The 22006-nt window shown below is 33.0% G+C and overlaps 2 protein-coding genes across 2 annotated transcripts; one reads left to right on the top strand and one right to left on the bottom strand.

The window, feature by feature from the left end:
- The first annotated feature begins 106 nt into the window (after positions 1–106).
- Positions 107–1106, top strand: LOC133820004 (putative phospholipid:diacylglycerol acyltransferase 2). The gene is made up of 2 exons (XM_062253400.1): positions 107–207; positions 281–1106. Exons 1-2 carry the CDS (start codon positions 107–109, stop codon positions 762–764), a joined length of 585 nt encoding a protein of 194 aa, XP_062109384.1. The 3' UTR covers positions 765–1106.
- A 4499-nt stretch (positions 1107–5605) lies between these two features.
- LOC133816909 (patatin-like protein 2) lies at positions 5606–21740 on the bottom strand. Its single transcript, XM_062249240.1, has 7 exons — positions 21484–21740; positions 21218–21399; positions 13874–14063; positions 13452–13613; positions 7447–7749; positions 6760–6935; positions 5606–6309 (listed from the first exon to the last, which is right to left on the bottom strand). Exons 1-7 carry the CDS (start codon positions 21613–21615, stop codon positions 5871–5873), a joined length of 1584 nt encoding a protein of 527 aa, XP_062105224.1. The 5' UTR covers positions 21616–21740; the 3' UTR covers positions 5606–5870.
- Positions 21741–22006: the final 266 nt, after the last annotated feature.

Here is a 22006-nt window from a genome sequence, read left to right as displayed (position 1 = left end):
TATAAAACACACGTGGTAGTCTTCATGGTTTCACCAAGTAATATTGTCAATTATATATAGTTGGTGTTAAATAAAGAAGGCAAAACATGGTCTGGTCCTCAATATTATGCAACGGGCCGAGGCTCACTTCTCTCATGGAATAGCTGATAATCTTGATGATCCTAAGTACACACACTACAAGTACTGGTCAAATCCACTTGAAACCAAGTAAGTTCACATTACCTATCATAACCATTTTGAAATCAATTGAAGCACAAAACCTTATAAATGTCTGTTACAGGTTACCTCATGCTCCTGATATGGAGATTTACTCTCTCTATGGAGTTGGAATCCCTACAGAAAGATCATACGTGTATAAAATGTCTCCTTCAAGCAAGTGCAAGAGCATTCCATTTCGAATAGATAGCTCGGCCGATGGCCAAGCAGACAGCTGCCTAAAGAATGGAGTATACTTTGTGGATGGCGATGAGAGTGTTCCGGTTTTGAGTGCAGGCTTCATGTGTGCCAAAGGGTGGCGAGGAAAGACTAGATTCAACCCGTCCGGCATAGCTACTTACATAAGAGAGTACCGACACAAAGCGCCATCGAGCCTGCTGCAGGGCAGGGGTTTGGAGAGTGGTGCACATGTTGACATCATGGGAAATGTTGCTTTGATTGAAGATGTTTTGAGGGTGGCTGCTGGAGCCAGTGGCAAAGATATTGGAGGCGACCGCATACATTCGGATATCATGAAAATGTCTCAGAGAATAAATCTTCAGCTGTGATTATTATGAATGATAATCATCACTAGAAGATGATGATGAAGTTTGAGGAGGGAGTGAAAGAAGTTCCAATGGACTTTGAGGCTGCTAATAATGAGGCTGCTGCTATGCTGCTCAGAAGAGAAAAAACAAGTGTTCAAAGTGATCAGAGTATGAGAATAGAAAGGCATAAGTATTTCACTCTAGCTAGCAATTCAGTTGGTTTTTTTTATTTGTAATTTTCTATATATGAACAAATTACCAATGTGCTGTTAGATTGGCTCAAGCTAACAAAGGATTTTATAACTGCTTGTGCATTTTAAGATTCTGCTTTTATTTTATTATTTCCCCCTAAAAATTTGTATATAAAAGAAAAAAAAAGATAAAAAGTAGTATCAATTAATTATTGATACTATATTGTACAAGTGATTTGAGAATTAATGCTTATGATATAGTTCAGCATAAATGGTGAGACTGATATATATATACTAGATAGTCTGCTCATGCTCAATTTTGACATGTGGGCTTTGAATTGGGCTGTCTTATTGGCTGATCATGAATTAGCAGGCCCATTTGGGCCACACTATAATGATATTAAAAACTATTGACAAAAATAAATTGCTCATTGAATATGGAGGAGATACTATCTTTCTAATGGGGATCGATGAACGAACTTTTAATTTTTTTGGGAAATTAACATAAAGAATATTTAATGTGATAATTGTGGATTAATTTAGTAATAGAATAAATCTTAAAAAAATAATGATAATAAGGGAGAATCCTCTAAATTATAATTAGTTACTTTATTTTGGGTTTCAAACAATTTCCAAAAGGGTTTATATTTGTTTGGACTCTGTATTTTTTTTCCATTACCTGTTTTAGACCCTGTGTTTTGATAAATTATTTTTTAGACCCTATATTTTGTAAAATGGTTAAAATAGAACCCTAAACTCGATTTTGGTCAATGTTTTTTCAACTAAAATCACAAATAATTTACCAAACTAACAATTCAGAACAAAAATAAAACCATTATGCTTAAAAACTGTATTGTTATATTCAATTTTTTTCTTTATCAAAATTGAGTTTAGGGTTCTATTTTAACAATTTTACGAAATATAGGATCTAAAAAATAATTTGTCAAAACACAGAGTTCAAACAGATAATAGAAAAAAACACAAAGTCTAAAAAGGTATAAACCCAAAATAATTGTTTGGCAACTTACTTTCTTATGAATTGACAAATAACTTGTGATTAAATGAAAAATGGAAATAATATCTAACATTTTATAATCCAACATGCCATATGGATCACCTACTGCAATGAAAAAAATTGAGACTTTTTTTTTTTTTGGCTGAAGATGTAAAACTTGAGACTCGTTACATTACACCTTTTAAATCACATGATAACACTCAACTACTCTTTAATATTAAATTCAAACAAATAGCATGTTAAGAAAAGTTTATAATAGTTAATCCTAATTTTGTATTTTATCAAGTGAATCAACAATTTGCAATGATTAATAAAAAGTCACCATCATTAATAATGAAAACTTAACCCACTTAAAAACACAGTACATCGATCAATTATTATTTTTACAACAAATTGTGAGTGGATGAAAAACCATTGATAATAATAATAATACTAATTTTTTTTATTATAAATAAGTTTTAGTAGTATTAGTAAGTTAAATATTTAGCAGCTTTTATTGGTATTTTTTTTAAACATTACTTATATATATAATTAGATACATTTCAATTCACTACTAATTATATTATGTTGACACTCCAAGTCAAGCACCGCCCACCTGTAGAGAGACTTTAAGAGACTACTTATTTGATATTTGCACTTCTATGCTAATTGCACATAGTTGACTCGATTTTTCGTCAACTATTATCAAAATAATTAAGGAGTTTTATGTCCGTAAAACAAATGGGATATTACCATAACTATTGCGAATGACTGGTAAATAAGTAAATAAAGACAATAATTATAGTGGTTTGACTTTAATGAGACCTACGTTCACTACAATTGATTTTATGTTGAAGAACACACAAGAACAGTTACACAGAGAGCTCGATGCTTTTTCCGATCTTGAGATTACAGAGATTACTCAAAAAATGCTTATGCTCTCTCTCAAATGGCTAAAATTCGAACCCTTGTCCAGAGTTGGATCGTCCCCTTTTATAGCTAGGGGATAGCTACTCCCTCAAGCTGTTGTGAGATTTTCAATGTGCAAGTATACACAATTGTAGACAAGTAATAATATAGTTAATAAATATAGTATCGTCCCACATAGATTGTTTATTAATTACCAATAATTAACTTCCTAATTTTATTTAGCCACTAAAACTTGGATTCAAGAATATCAAGAACAAAAGAAAGAATTAACAAAAAACTAGCAATTAAAAAATAACAAAAACCAATAAAAGCGAATTAATTCAATGGATGTAAAGTTAGGATATTTAATTTCATCATCTTTCCAATACAATTTCCATTGTTCTTTCTTGTATTGTGATAGCGGAACACAAAAACAATTTATATTCGTATTAGGATATATAAATCTCTAAACCTATATACGAACTTTCTACATCGATCTTTGGGATAAATTCCAAACATAAAACAAACATTAAGAATATAAATCCTAAAAACTACACAAACTATACAGGGACTCTCGTCCTATATCGAAATTTATGTGTATTAAATTATATCATATTTAACTCTCACCTCTCAGATTTTAAATTAATTAATAAATAATGCAAATAACGACGTCAAATTATTCACATCTATTAAACACAAATTAAATAGATCACAATGAAGAAAAAAAAAAGAAATCATCGAAATTGCATTAACTAATAATAAAGTTTCAAGATACTACATTAAAAACCCTAGAAACTAACTTGGTTCATAATCATAATGTTAACATCCATTAAACTAAAATCAAACATAATTAAAAAATGAACGAAGAAAGAAAAAAAACTCTAAAAAGCGATCCAATCCTCACCAATGAGATTCCAGCCGTCCTCTCCAAGTCTAGGGCTCTGATAATCTTGGTTATTTTAATGAAAATCACAATCAAATATAAAACCCTACGTTTCCCAAGGTGAAATGACAAAAATGCCCTTATTGAACATTTTGCAGAAATCCTTTTTTAGCATAGTAATGCGATCACGCTACCTCATTGCAAAGCCAGTTTTCGCCTGAATTTTATCATTTTGTTGATTTTTCATCTTTTTTGTTCCAAAGCGTCATGAGTCCTTCAAAACAAGCATAAAATAGAACACAATAACTCTAATTAACTAAAATACTACCTAAAAATACACACTAAAACGAGTCTAAAACTCGTTTATCACATGCCGACTCGAAAACTCTTCAGGAAATCCAAAGTAGAGATGGGTGGTCAGCGTGGGATATTCTACTTTGGGAAGAGAAGCAATTTAGTAATGCAATATGGTCTCTGGGTGCATTTGGAAAGTCACCCTGTAATTGGAATTGGGTGTAACTCGAAATAATTACTTAATTTGGCGTATTTGTTTGACCATGTAATTACACAGTAATCATGTAATTTGAGGTAATTGAAGAATCTCAATTACATTAATTCTCCAATTCTCATAGCCCCACATGAGAATTGGGTGAAATTACACTGTATAATTACTTATTACTGTCGTTTTAAAATAATATTTATTACATAATATGCTTTTTTTGTGTAATTACTAACTATTTTGCTAAATATAACAATAGTAATTCATAAATAATTACCATTTGACATCCAAACACATATTGTATTTTAATATATGAAGTAATTACTCAAATATATAATTACTACTCTAGTAATTACACAATTATTTCTAAACACGCTCTCAATGTTAATACCATCTAGCAGCTATGATTCTTTTCATGAAGACGAACACAACAGTTACCATATAAATATTGGGTACGTAATTACTTTCAATAATCATTCAAATATTATTATTATATTATTCTTCTTCTTGTGTGTACTAGAAACGGCAACTCTGGTTAGTGGGGATTTACCATTGTTAATTAATTAATATATAATTTATTATTATTACCTAAAGTTAGTTAAATAATTTGTCTACAACATCTTGTAAATTATTTATTATACTTTATAGTGTCTTCCCAGTCAAGCTTAATTAGATTTACTACCTTCTTAATCACACTTCAAAACATGTAAAGCATAAAGTGAAAATTTTATAATATTGTCCTTCATTCGAAGTATATATATTAAACGTTAAGGTCATGGCAACAGGTAACATCGACGATTTTGTGGAGGATCTGGTAAGATGATGAGTGGGCTCTGAAATAATTTGTTTGAAATTGTCGCTGCAAAATAGTACTTTAAATGTTGAAAAAATAGCTTAACTTTTTTTTTAGGCGAGAATTCCGTGATTTATTATAAAAATAAACAAAATAGATTATAATTTAATTAATAAGGGCGTGTTTGAAAACAACCGTGGTAGTAATTACATATGAGTAATTACACTGTATTTTAAAATGCAAATTGTGTTTGGATGTCAAGTGATAATTATTTATGAATTTCTATTGTCATGTTTGATAAAACAGTTAATAATTACATATAAAAATAATATTATATAATAAATACTATTTAAAATGAGTAATGAGATATGCACTCAAAATATACACCCAAAAGTTACACACAGTGACGTGCCAGTTTAACCTAACCAATCACATTTATTAAGACTGGGACCCACTATTTTAAAAAGCAGTGACACGTCACTGTGTGTAATGTTTGGGTGCACATATCATTAATCATTTAAAAATTGATAGTAATTAGTAATTACGCAGTGTAATTACACTCTCATGGGAAGTTATAGAATTAGAGAGTGTAATTGAGACCACAAACATGTCATATTGAGCGATTACCCCGAATTACACTCAATTCCAATTACAGAGTGACTTTATTTCCAAACGCATCCTAAATAATATTTATCACAAATAAATAATAATATCCTTAAAGCACATACTTATTTACTAATATTGTCAAATGAAAATACTAGAAATAAGTGATTATTTTAGATATATATATATCTAAAATATTATGAAAGACAATATATCTTACTACGACACTCTAGCTATCTTAGGTTGGTAGTACTGTCATCGATCGCCGTTGTCCTGATCATGTATAAAGTCTCTAAATGACAATGGCTGAGGTTGTGGTAGCCTAGTGCTAAGCATAATCTGTATCAGTTCTTGGATAGTTGCATGCCTTTGAGAATTATTAGGAGGCGCATTCCTAAAGTCTGCTTCATAAGACTTGATAAGCGTGACCATTTTTTCTACCATTACATTGAACTCGCTCATTGAAACTGATGATGATGATGATGATGATGATGATTGTTGAGACTGTGATTGATGATGATTCTTATTATAACAGCTGGGGGGGAATGATTTTGAGCCCTGATGAGCACCAACTTCCAGATTATATCTATTATCTCGTGGAATAGAAACTTCTACAGTAACGGTAGTCTTTGCCTCTTCTATAGTTGGTCTACTTTCACGAGTCTTTCTCTCCAGGGAAAGCATTTCAGCAAAACTGCTTAATTACAAACAAATTATATATATTAATATTATATAGTTATACACAATATATTAACCATATTATTAGAGTATATATATATATAATTTTTAAAACTGTCTATCAATAATAATTAATAAGGATTAAATGAAAAAAAAAATTATAAGGTTGGGGGAAGAATAGAAACTGTTGAAGAAAAGATCAAAATGTATAGAATTATAATATTTACACCAAAATAATACTAATAATCAAAATATATATACTAATTATTAAGACCATAATAAATATATGAAATTTAAAAATGAATTATGCCAAAATAATAGTATCTATACATATTCACACAATTTATTAAAACATGTCAAAACTTAATAAATTAATATACTTATAAAAAAAAAACTTAATAAATATAACATCATATTTAGTGTAATTTTCTATTTTATTATATATGGATGGATATTTATTATATACCGTGTAAGAGCTTCTCCATTTGTCGTAGTTCCATGTTTAGGAGAATAGATACCAGTTTCTAAGTTAACCATTGAAACAGGTTTCTTCAACAGCTTTTCTCCAATTCCCACAAGGTTGTTTAGGTTTTCTTTAGTAGCAATATCCACCGAAGATTCTTTATCACTTAATGTGTCATCCTACATAATCAAAATAATTAATATATATACATACATATTAACTTTATAATTTGGCATTAAAAATATGGGACAATTCTTCTATAGGGGCTTCACTTTAAGCCCTATCAGTGGGGCTCTCAGTGTTTCTCGACTCGTGAACAGTTTTCGGAGCGATTTTTTTTATGACCGTGTATATTGTAGCTATTTAGAGCATCCTGCAAATTTTCAGAAAATTCCGAATAGTTTACAGTACTGAAAACTAGGTTCAAACATGTTGATTTTCATGTGGATAAAAAAAATTAGTCACGCGTGCAACAACATGTTTGAATTTAGTTTTCGGTACTGTAAACTATTCAGAATTTTCTGAAAATTTGCAAGATGCTCTAAATAGCTACAATATACACAGTCATAAAAAAAATCGCGCCGAAAACTATTCACGAGTCAAGAACACTGAGAGCCCCACTGGTAGAGTTTAAAGTGAAGCCCCTACAAGAGAATTCCCCTAAAATTATATATATGTAAACAAAGTAACCTGGATTCGAAGGTAGTTTTTGTCGGAGTTGAGAGCTTGAAAAACAGTAGAGAGAAATAAATCAGTCATGTCACTACTAGCTTGAGTAAAAATATCAAGCAAGGGAACAGAGTTGTGACTTTTCAACCATCCCAACAGACCCCATTTTGCAGCCTCATCAGCTCTATATTTGTCCTCTATTTTTACCGAACCAGTTCCTATCGATAGAACCAAGAAACGGCCGAACTCCATCGGCTTTATTTGAAAGAAGTCAGGATTGTTTTGGTGAATTTCTTTCGACACTTCATTTATAGCAACCAAAGCCTAAAATAATTGAAGATGAAATTAATATGGTTATAAAGTCATAACGCCTTTACACATTTACTAATACATGGTAAATATTATTTGAAAATTGCAAAAAAATAATACTATATGTTACTGCAATGAAAACTACGTATAAAGAAGTATAAACCTTTGCTACACATATCTCGAAGAACATGCTAAATTTCACTCTAGAGTTATCCTTATTAATACTATCTATTAATACCTCTTAGAAGCCATCGATCTTAATTTAGATCCATAATTAAGAAATTACCTGTTTCTACTATAGCTTATCCATTATTTGGGTTCAAATTTGTGGTTTTACAAGTTCAAGCCCTTTTCAACCATTAATAATAACTCTTTCTTCAAAAAACGAGTTGGTATTGTTTTGGGTTATTAAAGCTTTATTGTTTAACTTTATTGGACATCTTTAATTCACATTATTCGCAAATGATAATAAAATAATAATTTTTTTTTTGGATGAAAGAGATTATTTCTTCATCTTAAGCTCATTCAATCACTTTTCCAAAAAAAAAATATATATATATCAAAATTATTATTTGAGACAATGATTTGTTCTCTTACGTATGTTATCGAATCTTTGAACTCAGGTATACGTAATAATTCACTAACTAGCACTCAAAATATGCACAAAAAGGGAGTTACAAATTTGTAATTGATTAAAAAAAAAAAGAACAATACCTCCTAGCTTCTTGCAGCTCTCTCGTGGGCTGGTGCCATGGCGAAAACAAGAGCAAAGGTGAAGGGGAAGCTGAAAGTTTCTGCTAAGAAGAAGAAGAAAAGAGGTCCTAATTCCACTGCGGATGTGAAAAAAGCTAAATCCATGGAAGAAGTTTTAGGAATTGAGCCTCTTGAGTTCACAGACGATGATGAAGGTGCGGAGGAACATTGTGAAGATCCTGGCTTACAGGATGTGTTTCAGGCACCTTTGTCCCCGAGGTCCTCTCTGAAAGTAATTCAACAGCAAGAAGATATTCGCTCTGATTTTGCTTTCTTCCTGGAAGATAATCAGAAATGTTCGAATGCTTTATCAAAAGGTCTTCCTGCTACACCTCATGTCCTCAGATCTGGGAGTGTGGTTAGGAACTTGGAAATATCTTTTGCGAAGTCGGAACAGGCTAACAAGATTAAAATCAATATGGAGGATATTGAAGAGGAGATTGCTTACTGGAATTCTTCGATAGTATGTTATGTACTGGGAGCCAATCCGTCTCTCTCTGTTTTGGAAGGTTTTGCAAGGCGTTTATGGAAAGACAAGGTGGATAAGGTTGGTATGCTTTCATATGTAATTTTCTTGATTAGATTTGATTGTATTGAGGATAGAGATGCTATACTCACGGGAGGATACATTTTCTTCAATAAGAGGCCTGTCATTATGAAGGCTTGGGATCCAAATACTAATTTCAAGAAAGAAGACATTCGAACAGTTCCAATTTGGGTTCAGTTGGATGATCTGGAATTGAAATACTGGGGTCAAAAGTCTCTTTTCAAGATTATAGGCCAAGTGGGGAAGCCACTGATGGTTGATGCGGTTACAAAAGAGAGAGATAAACTCAGCTGTCCTCGTGTTCTTATTGAAGTCTCTCTTCAACAGGAATTTCCATGTTTCATTGAATTTGAGGATGAATTTGGTTTTAATGTCTCTGTAGGAGTTACGTATGAATGGAAACCGATCATTTGTGGTCATTGCAAAGGTATGGGGCATGCTACTAATGATTGTAGAAGGAAAGAGGGCAGGAAGCAGCAATGGATTGTTAAAGAAGAGAGTAAGAAACCAGAGAGGGTAGAAAAGGCAGAGGCAGTTAAACCTGCTGTTGATGAGTTTCAGCCTGTTACAAAAGGGTGGAGGGTCAAAGCCAAAGAACCTATGGCCTGCCCTTCCACTACGAATTCTTTCCAGGCTTTATCAGATCCTAATGCCTCAACAAGTGCTGTGTCAGGGGAGAACCAGAATGAATCCACAATTCAAGGAGATCAGAAGCTAACTGTGGAAGAATTGGCGAATACAGGAGGGGGGGGGGGGGGGGAGCCTCCTCTTTCCAATGGATAAGATCATATGTTGGAACGTCTGAGGGATCAATAGCCAGCAAAAGCAGAATGCAGTAAGGCAATTTATTGTCAACCAGAAAGCTAATTTAGTTGGTCTTCTTGAGACGAGGGTTAAGGCTCCGAAGCTTGGAGCCTTGTATGTACATATGTTCTCAGGTTGGTGCTTCACATCTAATAGTGCGTGGCACAAAGGAGGAATAATTATAGTTGCTTGGAATCCTTTGAGATTCAATGTAAGTATTCTCAGTTGCTCAAATAAGCTTATTCACTTGTTTGTTGCTACTGTGGATAATAAGCATAGATTTTTCATTACATTTGTCTATGGCTTTAATGATGAAGAAGGAAGGAAAAGTTTGTGGAAAAGTTTACAGGAATTGGCAAGAGCAGATCCCTGGGTAGTGCTTGGGGACTTTAATGACATCCTGAACAGAGATGAAAGAGTTGGTGATAGAGTAAGACATAGCTCTACTAATGCTTTTATGAACTGTGTCACATATTGCCAACTGGAAGATGTTAAATTCAGTGGGAATTTCTTTACTTGGAGTAATAAACAGCAGGGATCGGATAGAATTTACTCCAAGATTGATAGAGTTCTGGCAAATCAAGCTTGGATGGATAGCTTTACAACTGCTGAAGCTATTTTTCTTAATGAAGGTCTTTTTGATCACACTCCAGCAATTTTAACTGTGTATCCTGATATTCCAAGTGGTAAGAAGCCTTTCAAGTACTTTAGGATGTGGTCTTCCCATCCTCAGTACCACCAGGAAGTGAGTAGGGTGTGGCATCAGACTGTTAAAGGGACTAAAATGTTCCAAGTTGTGACTAAGCTTAAAGACCTGAACAAGCAGGGTTTTTCAGCGATTCACATTGCAGATTTGCAAGCTAGAGAGAATCTTAATGAATGCCAGAACAAGCTGCATAGAGAACCTTTGAATGTGGAACTACAACATCAGGAGTTGGAAGCTAGAAGACATTATGCTGGGGTGCATAAAGATTAGTGTTCATTCATGTCCCAAAAGTCTAAGATAACCTGGGTAAAAGAAGGTGATGAAAATTCTGCTCTTTTTCACTCCAGCATCAAGGAAAGAAGATGTCAAAACAGGATATTTTCTATTACTAATGCAGAAGGGAACATAGTGGAGGATCCTGCTGGTGTTACTGAAGCCTTTCTATCCTATTATCAGTCTCTATTGGGCACTCAAATGGAGAATAGACAGCCAGTTAAAGCTTCAATAATGGCTCAAGGCCCTGTGATCTCTAGTCAGCAGGCAGATCTGTTGTTAGCAGAATTTTCTAAAGATGAAGTTAAAAATGCTGTGTTTAGCATTCCTGGAATCAAAGCTCTAGGTCCTGATGGATACTGCAGCTATTTCTTTCAGGACAATTGGGAGTTGGTTGGAAATGAAATCTTTGAAGCTGTAGCATCTTCCCTGCATACAGGGCACTTGCTAAAATAACTTAATTCTACAGTTCTTACCCTTATTCCTAAGTGCAAATGTCCAAACACTGTAAGTGATTATCGCCCCATAGCTTGTTGCAATGTCCTATACAAAGTAGCTACAAAACTTATTTGCAGTAGACTTAAAGTCATCCTTCCAGAGCTTGTGGCTCAAAATCAGGGGGGTTCATTAAAGGCAGGTTCATAGCTCATAATATTATGATCTGTCAGGATCTAATAAGACATTATGGAAGAAAATCAACTAGACCCAATTGCATGATAAAGCTAGATTTACAAAAGGCCTATGATACTATGGAATTGGGATTCTTAGAGGAGATGTTACATGCTTTTCAATTTCCTGCTAAATTCATTAAACTCATAATGAATTGTGTAACCACACCTAGGTACTCTCTAATGTTTAATAGATCTATGCATGGATTCTTTGCAGCAAAGAGAGGCTTGAGACAAGGGGAGCCAATGTCTTCCTTACTCTTTGTTCTTGGGATGGAATACTTGAGTAGAATTATGCAGAAAGTTGGGGAGAAGAAATATTTTCAGTTTCATGAAAGGTGCAGTGATTTAAAACTTAATCATCTAAGCTTTGCTGATGATGTGTTGCTGTTCTGCAAAGGTGACTTTAAGAGCATATATTTAATGCTGCAGGGGTTAAAGTTGTTCTCAAACACCTCTGGTTTGAAACCAAACATAAAAAAAACAGCTATTTACTGCAGTGGAATGAGTGAAGAGGAGATTAGAAGAGTTCTTGATGTATCAGGTTTCAGTAGAAATGACATCCCTTTTAAGTGTCTTGGCATTCCCATCTGTGCCAAGAGAATCTCAGCTGCTGAATGCAAAATCTTGGTTGAGAAGATGACAGCTCGAATCAAGACCTGGAGTTCCAAGAACTTATCCTTTGCAGGTAGAACAATATTGATTAATTCTGTGCTTCTGACTATTCATGCCTACTGGAGTCAAATCATGATTCTACCCAAGAAGCTTGTATCTGAAATTGAAAGCATTTGTAGAAGCTTTCTCTGGCAGGGGCAGAGCAATATGGTTGGGTCAGGAAGTGTGGCCTGTGAGAAGCTATGTAAGCCTAAGAAGGCTGGAGGAATTGGCCTTATGAACATTTCAGATTGGAACTGAGTTGCTTTGATTAAAAATGTCTGGTCAATTGCAACAAAGAAAGATAACCTATGGGTTAAGTGGGTGCATAATGTGTATATAAAACATGAGGAGTTGTGGGGTTACAATGCCCCATCTCAAAGCAGCTGGTACTGGAGGAAAATGGTGAACATTAAAGATGAAGTTAAACATCTAATAAATCCTGTGCAATTTACATTAGATACCTATCAAATTTCCTCTGGCTACAAGTTGCTTAATCAGGTACAGGAGAGATTCCACTGGAGTAAAGAGGTCTGGTGCAGGCTTAATATCCCAAAGCACAGCTTTGTGCTCTGGATTGCAATTCAAAATAGGCTAAAAACAAGAGAGAGGCTTCATAGATTCAACATAACTGAAGATTCAACTTGTATCCTCTGCAATGGAGCAGATGAAACAGTTGAACATCTGTTTTTTGATTGCTCTTTCTCTCAGGACTGCTTACAACAGTTGAAAAAATGGCTTGGATGGAGAGCTCACACAGAATCATTACAAGGCCTGCTTAGATGGATAGAAAGGTCCAAGAAGAGCAAGTTTCAGAAGAATGTTTTAGCTGCCTCTGTTGCAGCTCTGGTTTATCATTTATGGCAGGCTAGGAATAACAAACTTTGGCAATCAAGCATTGTGTCTCCTAAGCTGTTAGTCCAGGAAGCAAAATGGCAAATCAAAACTAGAATAACTTGTGTTATGCCTAGGCATGTAGCTCAAGGAGATATGGCATGGTTTGACTTATTGTAATTAGTTACTAATACTTTCTTGTATAGATTGCATACCGGCCTTATTTGAAAAAGGTGCTTTTAGGCTGTAAATTTGTTTGTGGAGTAATGAATTTCTGCTGGTTCATCCAAAAAAATAAAAATAAATAAATAATTCACTAACTAACATGAACACTTTTTTTTTTTTTGTGAAGATATCCTTTTTATAAACTGTTTTTAGTATTTATCTTCTTAACATGCATTATGACTATAAAAAGATTCACTATATATATATATATATATATGCTAAATAATTATGAATAATGTTCTTAATTAATTACCGGATTATTGGCCACAACACCACCATCAATGAGATGGAATTCTTTAACTTGACCATTGGAGGCTTTGGTTTCAAAAGAATGAGGTGGGAGATAGGTTGGAGCAGCTGAGGTTCCAATACATACATCTGACAACAAAGCATTTAGGCTGGAGTTCCTTTTTCCCTAAACCAAATCATATATAATAGAGAAATTAACAAGCTAAATCACTTGGAAAAAGTAAAATTGTAAATAAATTTAGGAGTAATGCTAGATACTTTCTCAATTCACACACTAAAAATACACATTATGATCATATTTAGTTATATAATTAAGATTAATTATATATCATTTCAGCGTGTAGAATAGACGTGTATCTAACAATGTTACTCAAAATTTTAAATAAATAATGTTGTTATGTATTTACAATTAATTAATTAGTATACCTCATAGGTAGAGAAGACAGTAGGTTGGAGACGGTTGATGTCAAATGTTGGAATTATGACATTAGCAAGCGTTTGGTTCAACCTCACATCACCAAATTTTTCTCTCAGCAGATTATGCAAATACTTCCCGTCGTATTTTGGTCCAGTCAGAGACTTAACCTTACTAATAAGATGACCTGTATGCTTATGCCTATACATATAGGTATATATATATATATATTAATTTTACTGTTATTCAATAAAGTTAGGCAGTTGGCATTTATGACTTATGAGTAATATGTATGAGAATTGCCTGGGCTGGAAAGTGACAAGTGGTTATTACTACGTATCATCGTTGTTTGTACCATTCAATATCAACTCAAACATATTTGAATTAAATAAAATGCCACTATGTACCTCCAAATAGCAATATTCAATATATATATATATATATATATAGAGAGAGAGATATAATTGTTAAGGGATAACGTTGGTGTCCAATACTATAAGGAGGTGACATATTGCTATTGATGCAATTCAATATCGGGTTCCATATACTTGAAATTAGTAAATATTATGGGGTATCGCTAACCAATCGTGAAGTGCCACTTCATATAGTGTTGGAGACCTTAACGTGTCAAATATCAATACTTATATATATATATATATATGGAAGACTTCTCAATGGTTACTACACATAGAAGTGTACTAACAATTATGATGATGTGGCAACATAGTGACTTAGTATAGCAAGTCACCAACAGGTAAATGCTTTTTTTCTACATTAACTTCAAATTTAGATATGTTTTTTTGCCGTAATTAATGTTGTTTCCAACCAATGAGAAACACTAGCTATATTTAAAAATTGACATGTATTTGAAAAATGAAAAGTTTACAATATTATGTTTTCATAATATATACATGTTTTTCATTATATAACCTTTCCAACAATTTGAAAAAAATCAAAATTTAAGTTTAGAAATATTAATTAAAAACTATAAATATAGACAATTGATCTTAATCCAGTAATTAATATTAAAATAACCATCCATGATGAGTAGTAACCATTAAAAAAAAAAATGCACCTATATATATATAAATATATATATGGTCCACATCTCACTACAAGAATTTTGTGTAAATATTACGGTAAGATATTACATATTTTTTAAAGTGCTATTATTGACTTAGCTCTAAAACATACGGAGGCTCTAAAACATACGGAGGGAAGTTTTTGGCGCCATGTGAATTAGTAATGGCGCTTTACTTTTCATTTTTTTTCACTCAACACTCTAATCTGAGAAGCCCTAAGCCGCCACCCTCTCCTCCTCTCACTCCTATCCTTTATTCTTCTTTTTCTTCATTTCCTGATTCCCCTCAACCTCTTTTCTTTGGTTCTCTCTCTCTCTTTGCTACCTCAGGGCCTCTCATTTCTACTCACGCCCTCCTGCTTCGAAACCATCCCCACTTCACTCTCTCTTGGAAGAATAGGTGACGGCGCCTAGCGGAGGCGGAGGCAGAGGCGAGGTCACGGGTTCGACGCTGCGTGGGTCTTCTTCTCCTCAGCACACGACGAAGGCGAGATCTGGTATGTTTCCTCTCAACTTATTTTTGTTGCTGTTGGTTGGTTCATGGTAGTCGAAGGCTTAGTATGGGATATTTTAATTTCTTTATTCTCATTCTTTCTCTCTCTCTCGAATTTCTTCTCTCAGCGATGTACCTTTTCTCTTCTCAACCCTATCTCCCTCACATCTATCTAACCTCTCAACTCCATCATTTTTCACATTTCTCTCTTGTAGGTGGCTGGCGCGGGAGACTAGACGGAGGTGGTGACGAGGACTCGGAGGTGCAGGAGCTTGAAGATTTCTGTCTCTGATTTCATCATTACAAGTCCGGCAGTGTGCAGGGTCGAGCGTGGGACTGGGCTTGTTGGTGGAGAGCGAGACAGAGGAGGTAGACAATTGGAGTTCAGGTTTCGTCCCTGAAACACCATCAAACACATTTGATAGATTACTAAATGCATAATAATAGGGTACTCTTCCTTGTTGTTACATGTTTCTTAATTACAGTTAGTGAGGAAAACCATTGACATAATTATGATGAACTATATGTTTAGGCGTTCTCAGTTTTTGTTATTGCCTTTAAGTAACTACTAGTACTAGTCATGGTGTCTTTCCTTTGAACTACACTGATGGTTGAGAAAGAACTTTTTCTTCACATAATAATTATAAAACCATTGTATTGCTAAAAATGAAAGCTTTGGGACTTTATTTATATTTGGGGGAGATTGAAAATTTGAAACTGTTTGCTCGGATAGTTATTTCAGAGTGTTTACTACATAATTTGATGTTGGGTATTGGGTTATTAGGATTGGTAACTCTGTTTCTTTCATTGTTAGTTTGGTTGTGATTTAGTTGAGAAGATTATATTTCAAACAATTTGGTCCCGAGTTCTGATGGTGGGAGTTTTGTCTTTTCTTGACTGAATTTGCTTCTGGCATATCTGATATTACTTTAGCCATATCTGTTTCAAGCATTCCTTTTCAAGGTTCTGTTAGGTCTCTCTCTCAGTCCCTTTTCAACGGTATTTCTTTTAGGAGAATAAAAGATTGATTGAATTTCTTAACTTGACATTGCTTTTGGTAGAATGTCATTATCTTCCTTGTGGCTGCTGTATTTGATAATACAGATTGTTGGCTGATGTGAATTTTACTGTATTTAGTAATGTATTCTAATTTATGAAAAAAGAGGGTTGGTTTCATTCACCTGGGTTTTCATGTCTGGTCTGGTTATATCATAAAGGCTATAAATTTGTATGTAATTGTGATATTAACTGTATATCTGGGTCACAGAAAAACGTAATTCATCAATTTTCTGAAAAAATTGATTCTTGTATTGATAATCGCCCTGTTTGTTCTTGTTATGGCTATAGGATGAAGATCTTATCTTTTTCACCCTCGGAACCTCATGAACAGCTGCAAGACAATAATCATGTTGTATATCCAGAGGAGAAGATGAGTTTCTAAATCTTTTGAGATCAAGCATATCTAGAGGAAGCAGCTTTTAGGTATCTTGTTGTATATCATGTACATGCATAGAAAGTTTGGTTTGACTTTAACATAAAAAAGGTTCCATATTGGAAAAGAAAAGGGTTTATTCTGTATAGCAATTAACTTAGAAAAACACACATCCCACGAGCTTGTTAGTGTTTGATTCATTGTTGTGTGCCATTACATATTTGATTGAATGAATTTATCATCATCAAATTGATTTCAATAACTTTGAAGCTAAAATATTTCACTGCTTTATCTTTAGCTTGTCTTTTTCTTAGTGTCTTATCCTTTTAAGAAATCATGTAACTACTTCCTTGTATTTTTTCTTTATATAAATAGTACAAGTGAATACAAGTAGTGTTGTTTCTTTTTAAATCCCTGTTGTTCGTAAATTTTAAGTGCAACTCTCTAATTTTTGGTTCTAGTTTCATGTGATTAGAAAGGCCCTCTTATTAGTTTATCTTGTTTTTTAATTTTTGGTTCTAATTCAGTGGTTGAATCGTTTCACACACTTTTATGTTTTCTTTTTCTTGTATAACAGAAATCATATTTGTCTTTTTTTCTTAGGCCCTTTTTCTTGTAGGACCTTTATCGAATTACTTAAGTTTCTCCCTTCACACATCTTACTTAGCCAAAATGTTATAAAATTGGATGAGTTCCTCTGTTTACTGTTCATATATATTCTTTAATAAAGGGGTTGAAAAATGGTTGATGCTGAAATGTAACTAATGGACAACCTTGCTGCAATGTAAAAGGGGTTGTATAAACTTGTTTTATTGTAAGCTTTGTTGCTCTCTCTGATTATAGGGCATTGGCATTTGTGCTTGTGCTGCATCAACTGGTTTTCCAGTTGGTTAAAAACTTTGATTAGAGTCATTAGATTTTTGACATAACCACTGCTGGGACATAAGTTCAATGATGTTATTTTCTATAACCAGGTCAAATAGAACAGGTCCTCTGTTATCCTTGATTGAAAACATGAACTTTTTTCAAAAGGTTTTGCTTTTGATATATGTTTGTCTTTGGTTTTGAAAAAAAAGTTCTGTTCATGGGAATAATTTGTTAACAGTTTCCAATATGCTAATTGTGAGATTTTTCTTATGCTAAGGTTAAGGTGGAAACTTTACAGAATCTGTTTCTCACTTGGTAGCTTAACACCTTTCATGTCAGGTGCCCCTTTTGAGATGGAAGAGATTTGCTTTAGTTGCAGCAATGTGCATTCTCGCAGTTCGAGCAGTGATTGTTCAACTAGCTTTTTTTCTTCACATGCAGGTTATGTTATATCTATTCCTCTTGTTGCAAGCCAAGTTGAACTTTGCATGTCTCTTTCTACTCATACTATGCATGATCCAAACATTCTTATTTCTTGTGCCCAAAGCTGATTGTCTTTTAATAAAAATAAGTTTTCATTATGCCATTTATTGTATGGATATAAACTAAAAATAACTAAATCATGCATGACATAGATATTAAGAATGTAAATGAAAAGGAACATGTATCATATAAATAGAAGGGGAAGGAATAATGTTTATTTGGGTATCTGTTTTACCAAATAGTTGCATATTTTAGCCATTTGTTACTATGATCATGTAAATTATAATAGTAATGCGTTTCAGATTTCAATAATTTTTTTTTTTAAATTGAAAAGATTTCAATGATTCCAAGTACTGAAATATGCATTGATTTTCAGACCCATGTCTTTAAAAGGCCAGCTGCCTTCTCAAGGCCTCTCATATTTGCAACTGCATTTATGAGCTTCTTCTCAGTTGTTATAGCATTATTTAAGGTATCAACTTTTGTTTTTTTTCCATGGAACTATGTTGTGTGCTTTCCCTTTCTGCTTGATTAGTACTGTGAATGTTGATTTTTTTATATGTATTTCCTTGATTAGGTATTGGGACACACAATTTTGGCTTCAATACTCTGGACTAATGCCAAGTCGGTTGATTTGAGCAGCAAAGCTGCAATAACATCGTTTTACATGTTCATATGGAAGGTAAATAACTATGGTGCCAAATTTAATTTGTTTGGCGCTCAGTTTAGTTTAACAAAATTGCAAAAATAATATTTTAGATCAGGAACCTATTTTTAGATCAGAAAGTACTTAAAAGGGAAAGAATACCCCATTTTTGTTACTTGAAAACAAAGCAGTTTGATGAATGCATAAAAGAAGGTTCTGAGGTATTGAGTTGTCTTCCTTTTGATTTCTATTATACTATATATCAGTCAACTGTGATTAATAATCAAGACATTTATAATAATAGCACCAAAGCTAGAGGACTGTTTGTTATCTAAAATTGCTTTTGTATTTTCTCATTTTCAATCTATCAGTTCTGATCTTATAATAAAAAAATTGTTTTAGAAAATAATGCTTATAATAAATGTCTTCTGAAGGATGTTTATGCAATTGCCCTGCTAACCATTGGGGGACATTCTTGTTGTTAGGATGCTGTCTCTGATCTTATCAAGGCTCATGAAGTTTCTCCTGATGATGAAACAATTGCAGAGGTCTTGAGGTGTGATTTCTTGTGAATGATCTTCTTGGACTTTGTTATAGCAGATTAACATCAATTGTTCCTTCTTTTTCTTTTTTTAACTAGCATATATTGTTTTAACAGGGATGCTGAGGAAAGATTACTGAAGGAGGGAGGTGCACCAAGAGGTTTGTTAATTTTGTACTTATTTTATTTTCAGTTGATGTTAGTTCATTACTTTGCATGAAGTTCGTATGAAGCTTTATGTTAAACTTTGTAAGTTTTATTTTACTATCCATATCTGTGTAACCTCTGTTTAGACTGTGTTTGTGACTATCTATAGAATTTATAACATTTAAATTCTTTTCTTTCTTTGTTTAAGATATATTTATTGTTAAATCTTATTTGTGTATATCCTAAAACTAAAAAGTAAACAAAGGAACAAAATAGATCTAAACTTGTCTAGAAATATTTGGTTTATCACTTCATAATGATGCTGATTTCGGCTAAATTCTTCATGCTATTACAGGATGATGACTTGGAAAGCCTCAAATTTTTGATAAATTCTGCTAGATGTTAGGCACCCAATAAAAGGTAAAAAAAAAATGAATAAATGAAGTTGTGGGTAGTGTAAAAGATTTTCTTGAAGGTGAGTTATATTTTGTGGTTAAAGAGTCTCAGTGGTCTCTTGAATACACCATTAATTTGTTTGTGGGTCTTTGTATTGCTGATGCACACTAGTATGTTGAATAACTAGAATGAATCTTTATTGATACCAAAACCATATTACAAGGGGTTCCAAGACTTATTTTCCTTGGATTATATTTCTTATGAGAATAGTTTCATTTTTGTTAGCATGCAGTTTTATATTTGTTGCTTATCTTTATCTATTTATTTTTCAGAGTGTTTGAACAAGTTCCCTCGAAGGACTAGTACACCATCTAGGGTTCACAGTCAAGCACAACAAGCTGAAGAATAGCTACAACATCAGCAACAGCAGCAGCAACAATAGCATCATCCAAACTATAGTTTGAAGTAAAAAATGTTCAAGATTATAAAACTTTATTATGTTAAGTTTTCAAATTTAAGTTAGAACTAAGATCTCATGAAGTAGACACATTCATGGTTCGAATTAGTTATTGTTTAATGTAATACTTATGGTTTATCAATTTATTGAGAATTACATTTTATGATTAATTTTGATTTTGTTTATCAAAATACAATAATGAAAATCTTTTAATTAAAAAAAACCATACAAGTATACTTATCAAAAAATAATTTAAAATATATTATCCACACTAAAGTAACAATTTTATTACTATATGTTATGATTTAAAAATATATTATAAGCGTAAAAAATCGTTATGGTTTATATAATATAACAAACTAAAAATGTTATCAAAATAATCAAATGTAACAGTTGAAAAATGTTATGAAAAAATACAAGATTAAACTTCAAATTTATAACCAAAAACTCTATCTAAATGTTATTATTTGAATATTATAGCACCTAAATATGTGTTATTGAATAGTTTAAGATAACACCGAACATAACATTCAAAAACTGTTATAGAAAAGACTGGATTTTTAATAACAGGGGCTATGTTAGCATTTTCAGAAGTGCTATCAATAGTCCCGGATAGCAGTTTTTAAGTGTTATGAATACTGTTTTTTCTTGTAGTGTCTTGTTCTACTTAAGATAAGTCTCATTCCATCTACAACTGTCGGAACAATTATTAGTTTTACCGAATGATTTTTAATCATATAAAATTAAGATCATGAAACATTAAATTTAAATTAAAGTAGATAAAACTAAATTCAAATACATAATAAAAGTACCGTTGAGGAAAGATAAGAGGACAGTGTTGGAGGTAGAAGTCGACGATGTCTTTGGCAGCAAATAATGGCCTTTTGTTTCGGTCTGGGGCTGTAATCATGGCAGTAATGAGTCCACCTGTGCTTGTTCCCGCAATTACATCAAAATAGTCTGCAATTCTAGCATTCTTGTCATCCTCCACTTTCTGTACCAAATATCCATCTTTTAGATAATTTGTACGTACGTAGCCATGCATAATGGTCTAATTAAATATATTTATTTATACCACCTGAAGCTCAGATTCTAAGAAGGCAAGGATAGTCGCCGGAATAATTCCTCTTACTCCACCACCGTCGATGCTAAGAACAGTGATCACATTTCCATACAGCGGGGACGGTAGAAACGATTTGGTTCTCTTCATATCATATATATATATATGTGTTAGAAGAGAAAAAAATGGAATTGATTGGGGAATTCAAGAAATTAAAAGTGAAATATTTTTAGACAAATATAGTGAAAGAGCGAGAGAATATATAATGCTAGGAAAATTCCCAACTATTTTTATTTAACATCAGTACTATAAATTCAAAAGGAAATTTCTGAGTGTGAGAGTCTCTCGGAGTTGGATAATTTGGATTGGTCGCTCATTTATTTGGGTTGTTGGCTGGAATTGGTCAATTCAAAATTAAAGTCTTGTGGAAACATTAAATGAGTTATGTACGTAGTTTTACACTGATAGATACATAAACACGTACAGTCATAGTCTCCGAACTGTCTCACCAGTAAACAATTGACATGTGTATCCATTTTTA

This window comes from Humulus lupulus, chromosome 2 (genome assembly GCF_963169125.1).
Source record: "Humulus lupulus chromosome 2, drHumLupu1.1, whole genome shotgun sequence".
In the NCBI taxonomy this organism is placed as follows: Eukaryota; Viridiplantae; Streptophyta; class Magnoliopsida; order Rosales; family Cannabaceae; genus Humulus; species Humulus lupulus.
The sequence above is the reverse complement of the archived record's forward strand: the minus strand, read 5'-3'. Positions and strand labels throughout refer to the sequence as shown.

What these genes read in the sequence shown, in the direction of transcription:
- LOC133820004 (XM_062253400.1), top strand. Translation starts at nt 107, where the DNA reads ATGCAACGGGCCGAGGCTCACTTCTCTCATGGAATAGCTGATAATCTT. An exon ending in TCAAATCCACTTGAAACCAA is followed by an intron (nt 208 to 280) that starts GTAAGTTCACAT and finishes TGTCTGTTACAG; the next exon opens with GTTACCTCATGCTCCTGATA.
- LOC133816909 (XM_062249240.1), bottom strand. Translation starts at nt 21,615, where the DNA reads ATGAAGAGAACCAAATCGTTTCTACCGTCCCCGCTGTATGGAAATGTG. An exon ending in TCTTAGAATCTGAGCTTCAG is followed by an intron (nt 21,400 to 21,483) that starts GTGGTATAAATA and finishes TATTTGGTACAG; the next exon opens with AAAGTGGAGGATGACAAGAA. An exon ending in AATGGAGAAGCTCTTACACG is followed by an intron (nt 6,310 to 6,759) that starts GTATATAATAAA and finishes GTAATTAAGCAG; the next exon opens with TTTTGCTGAAATGCTTTCCC.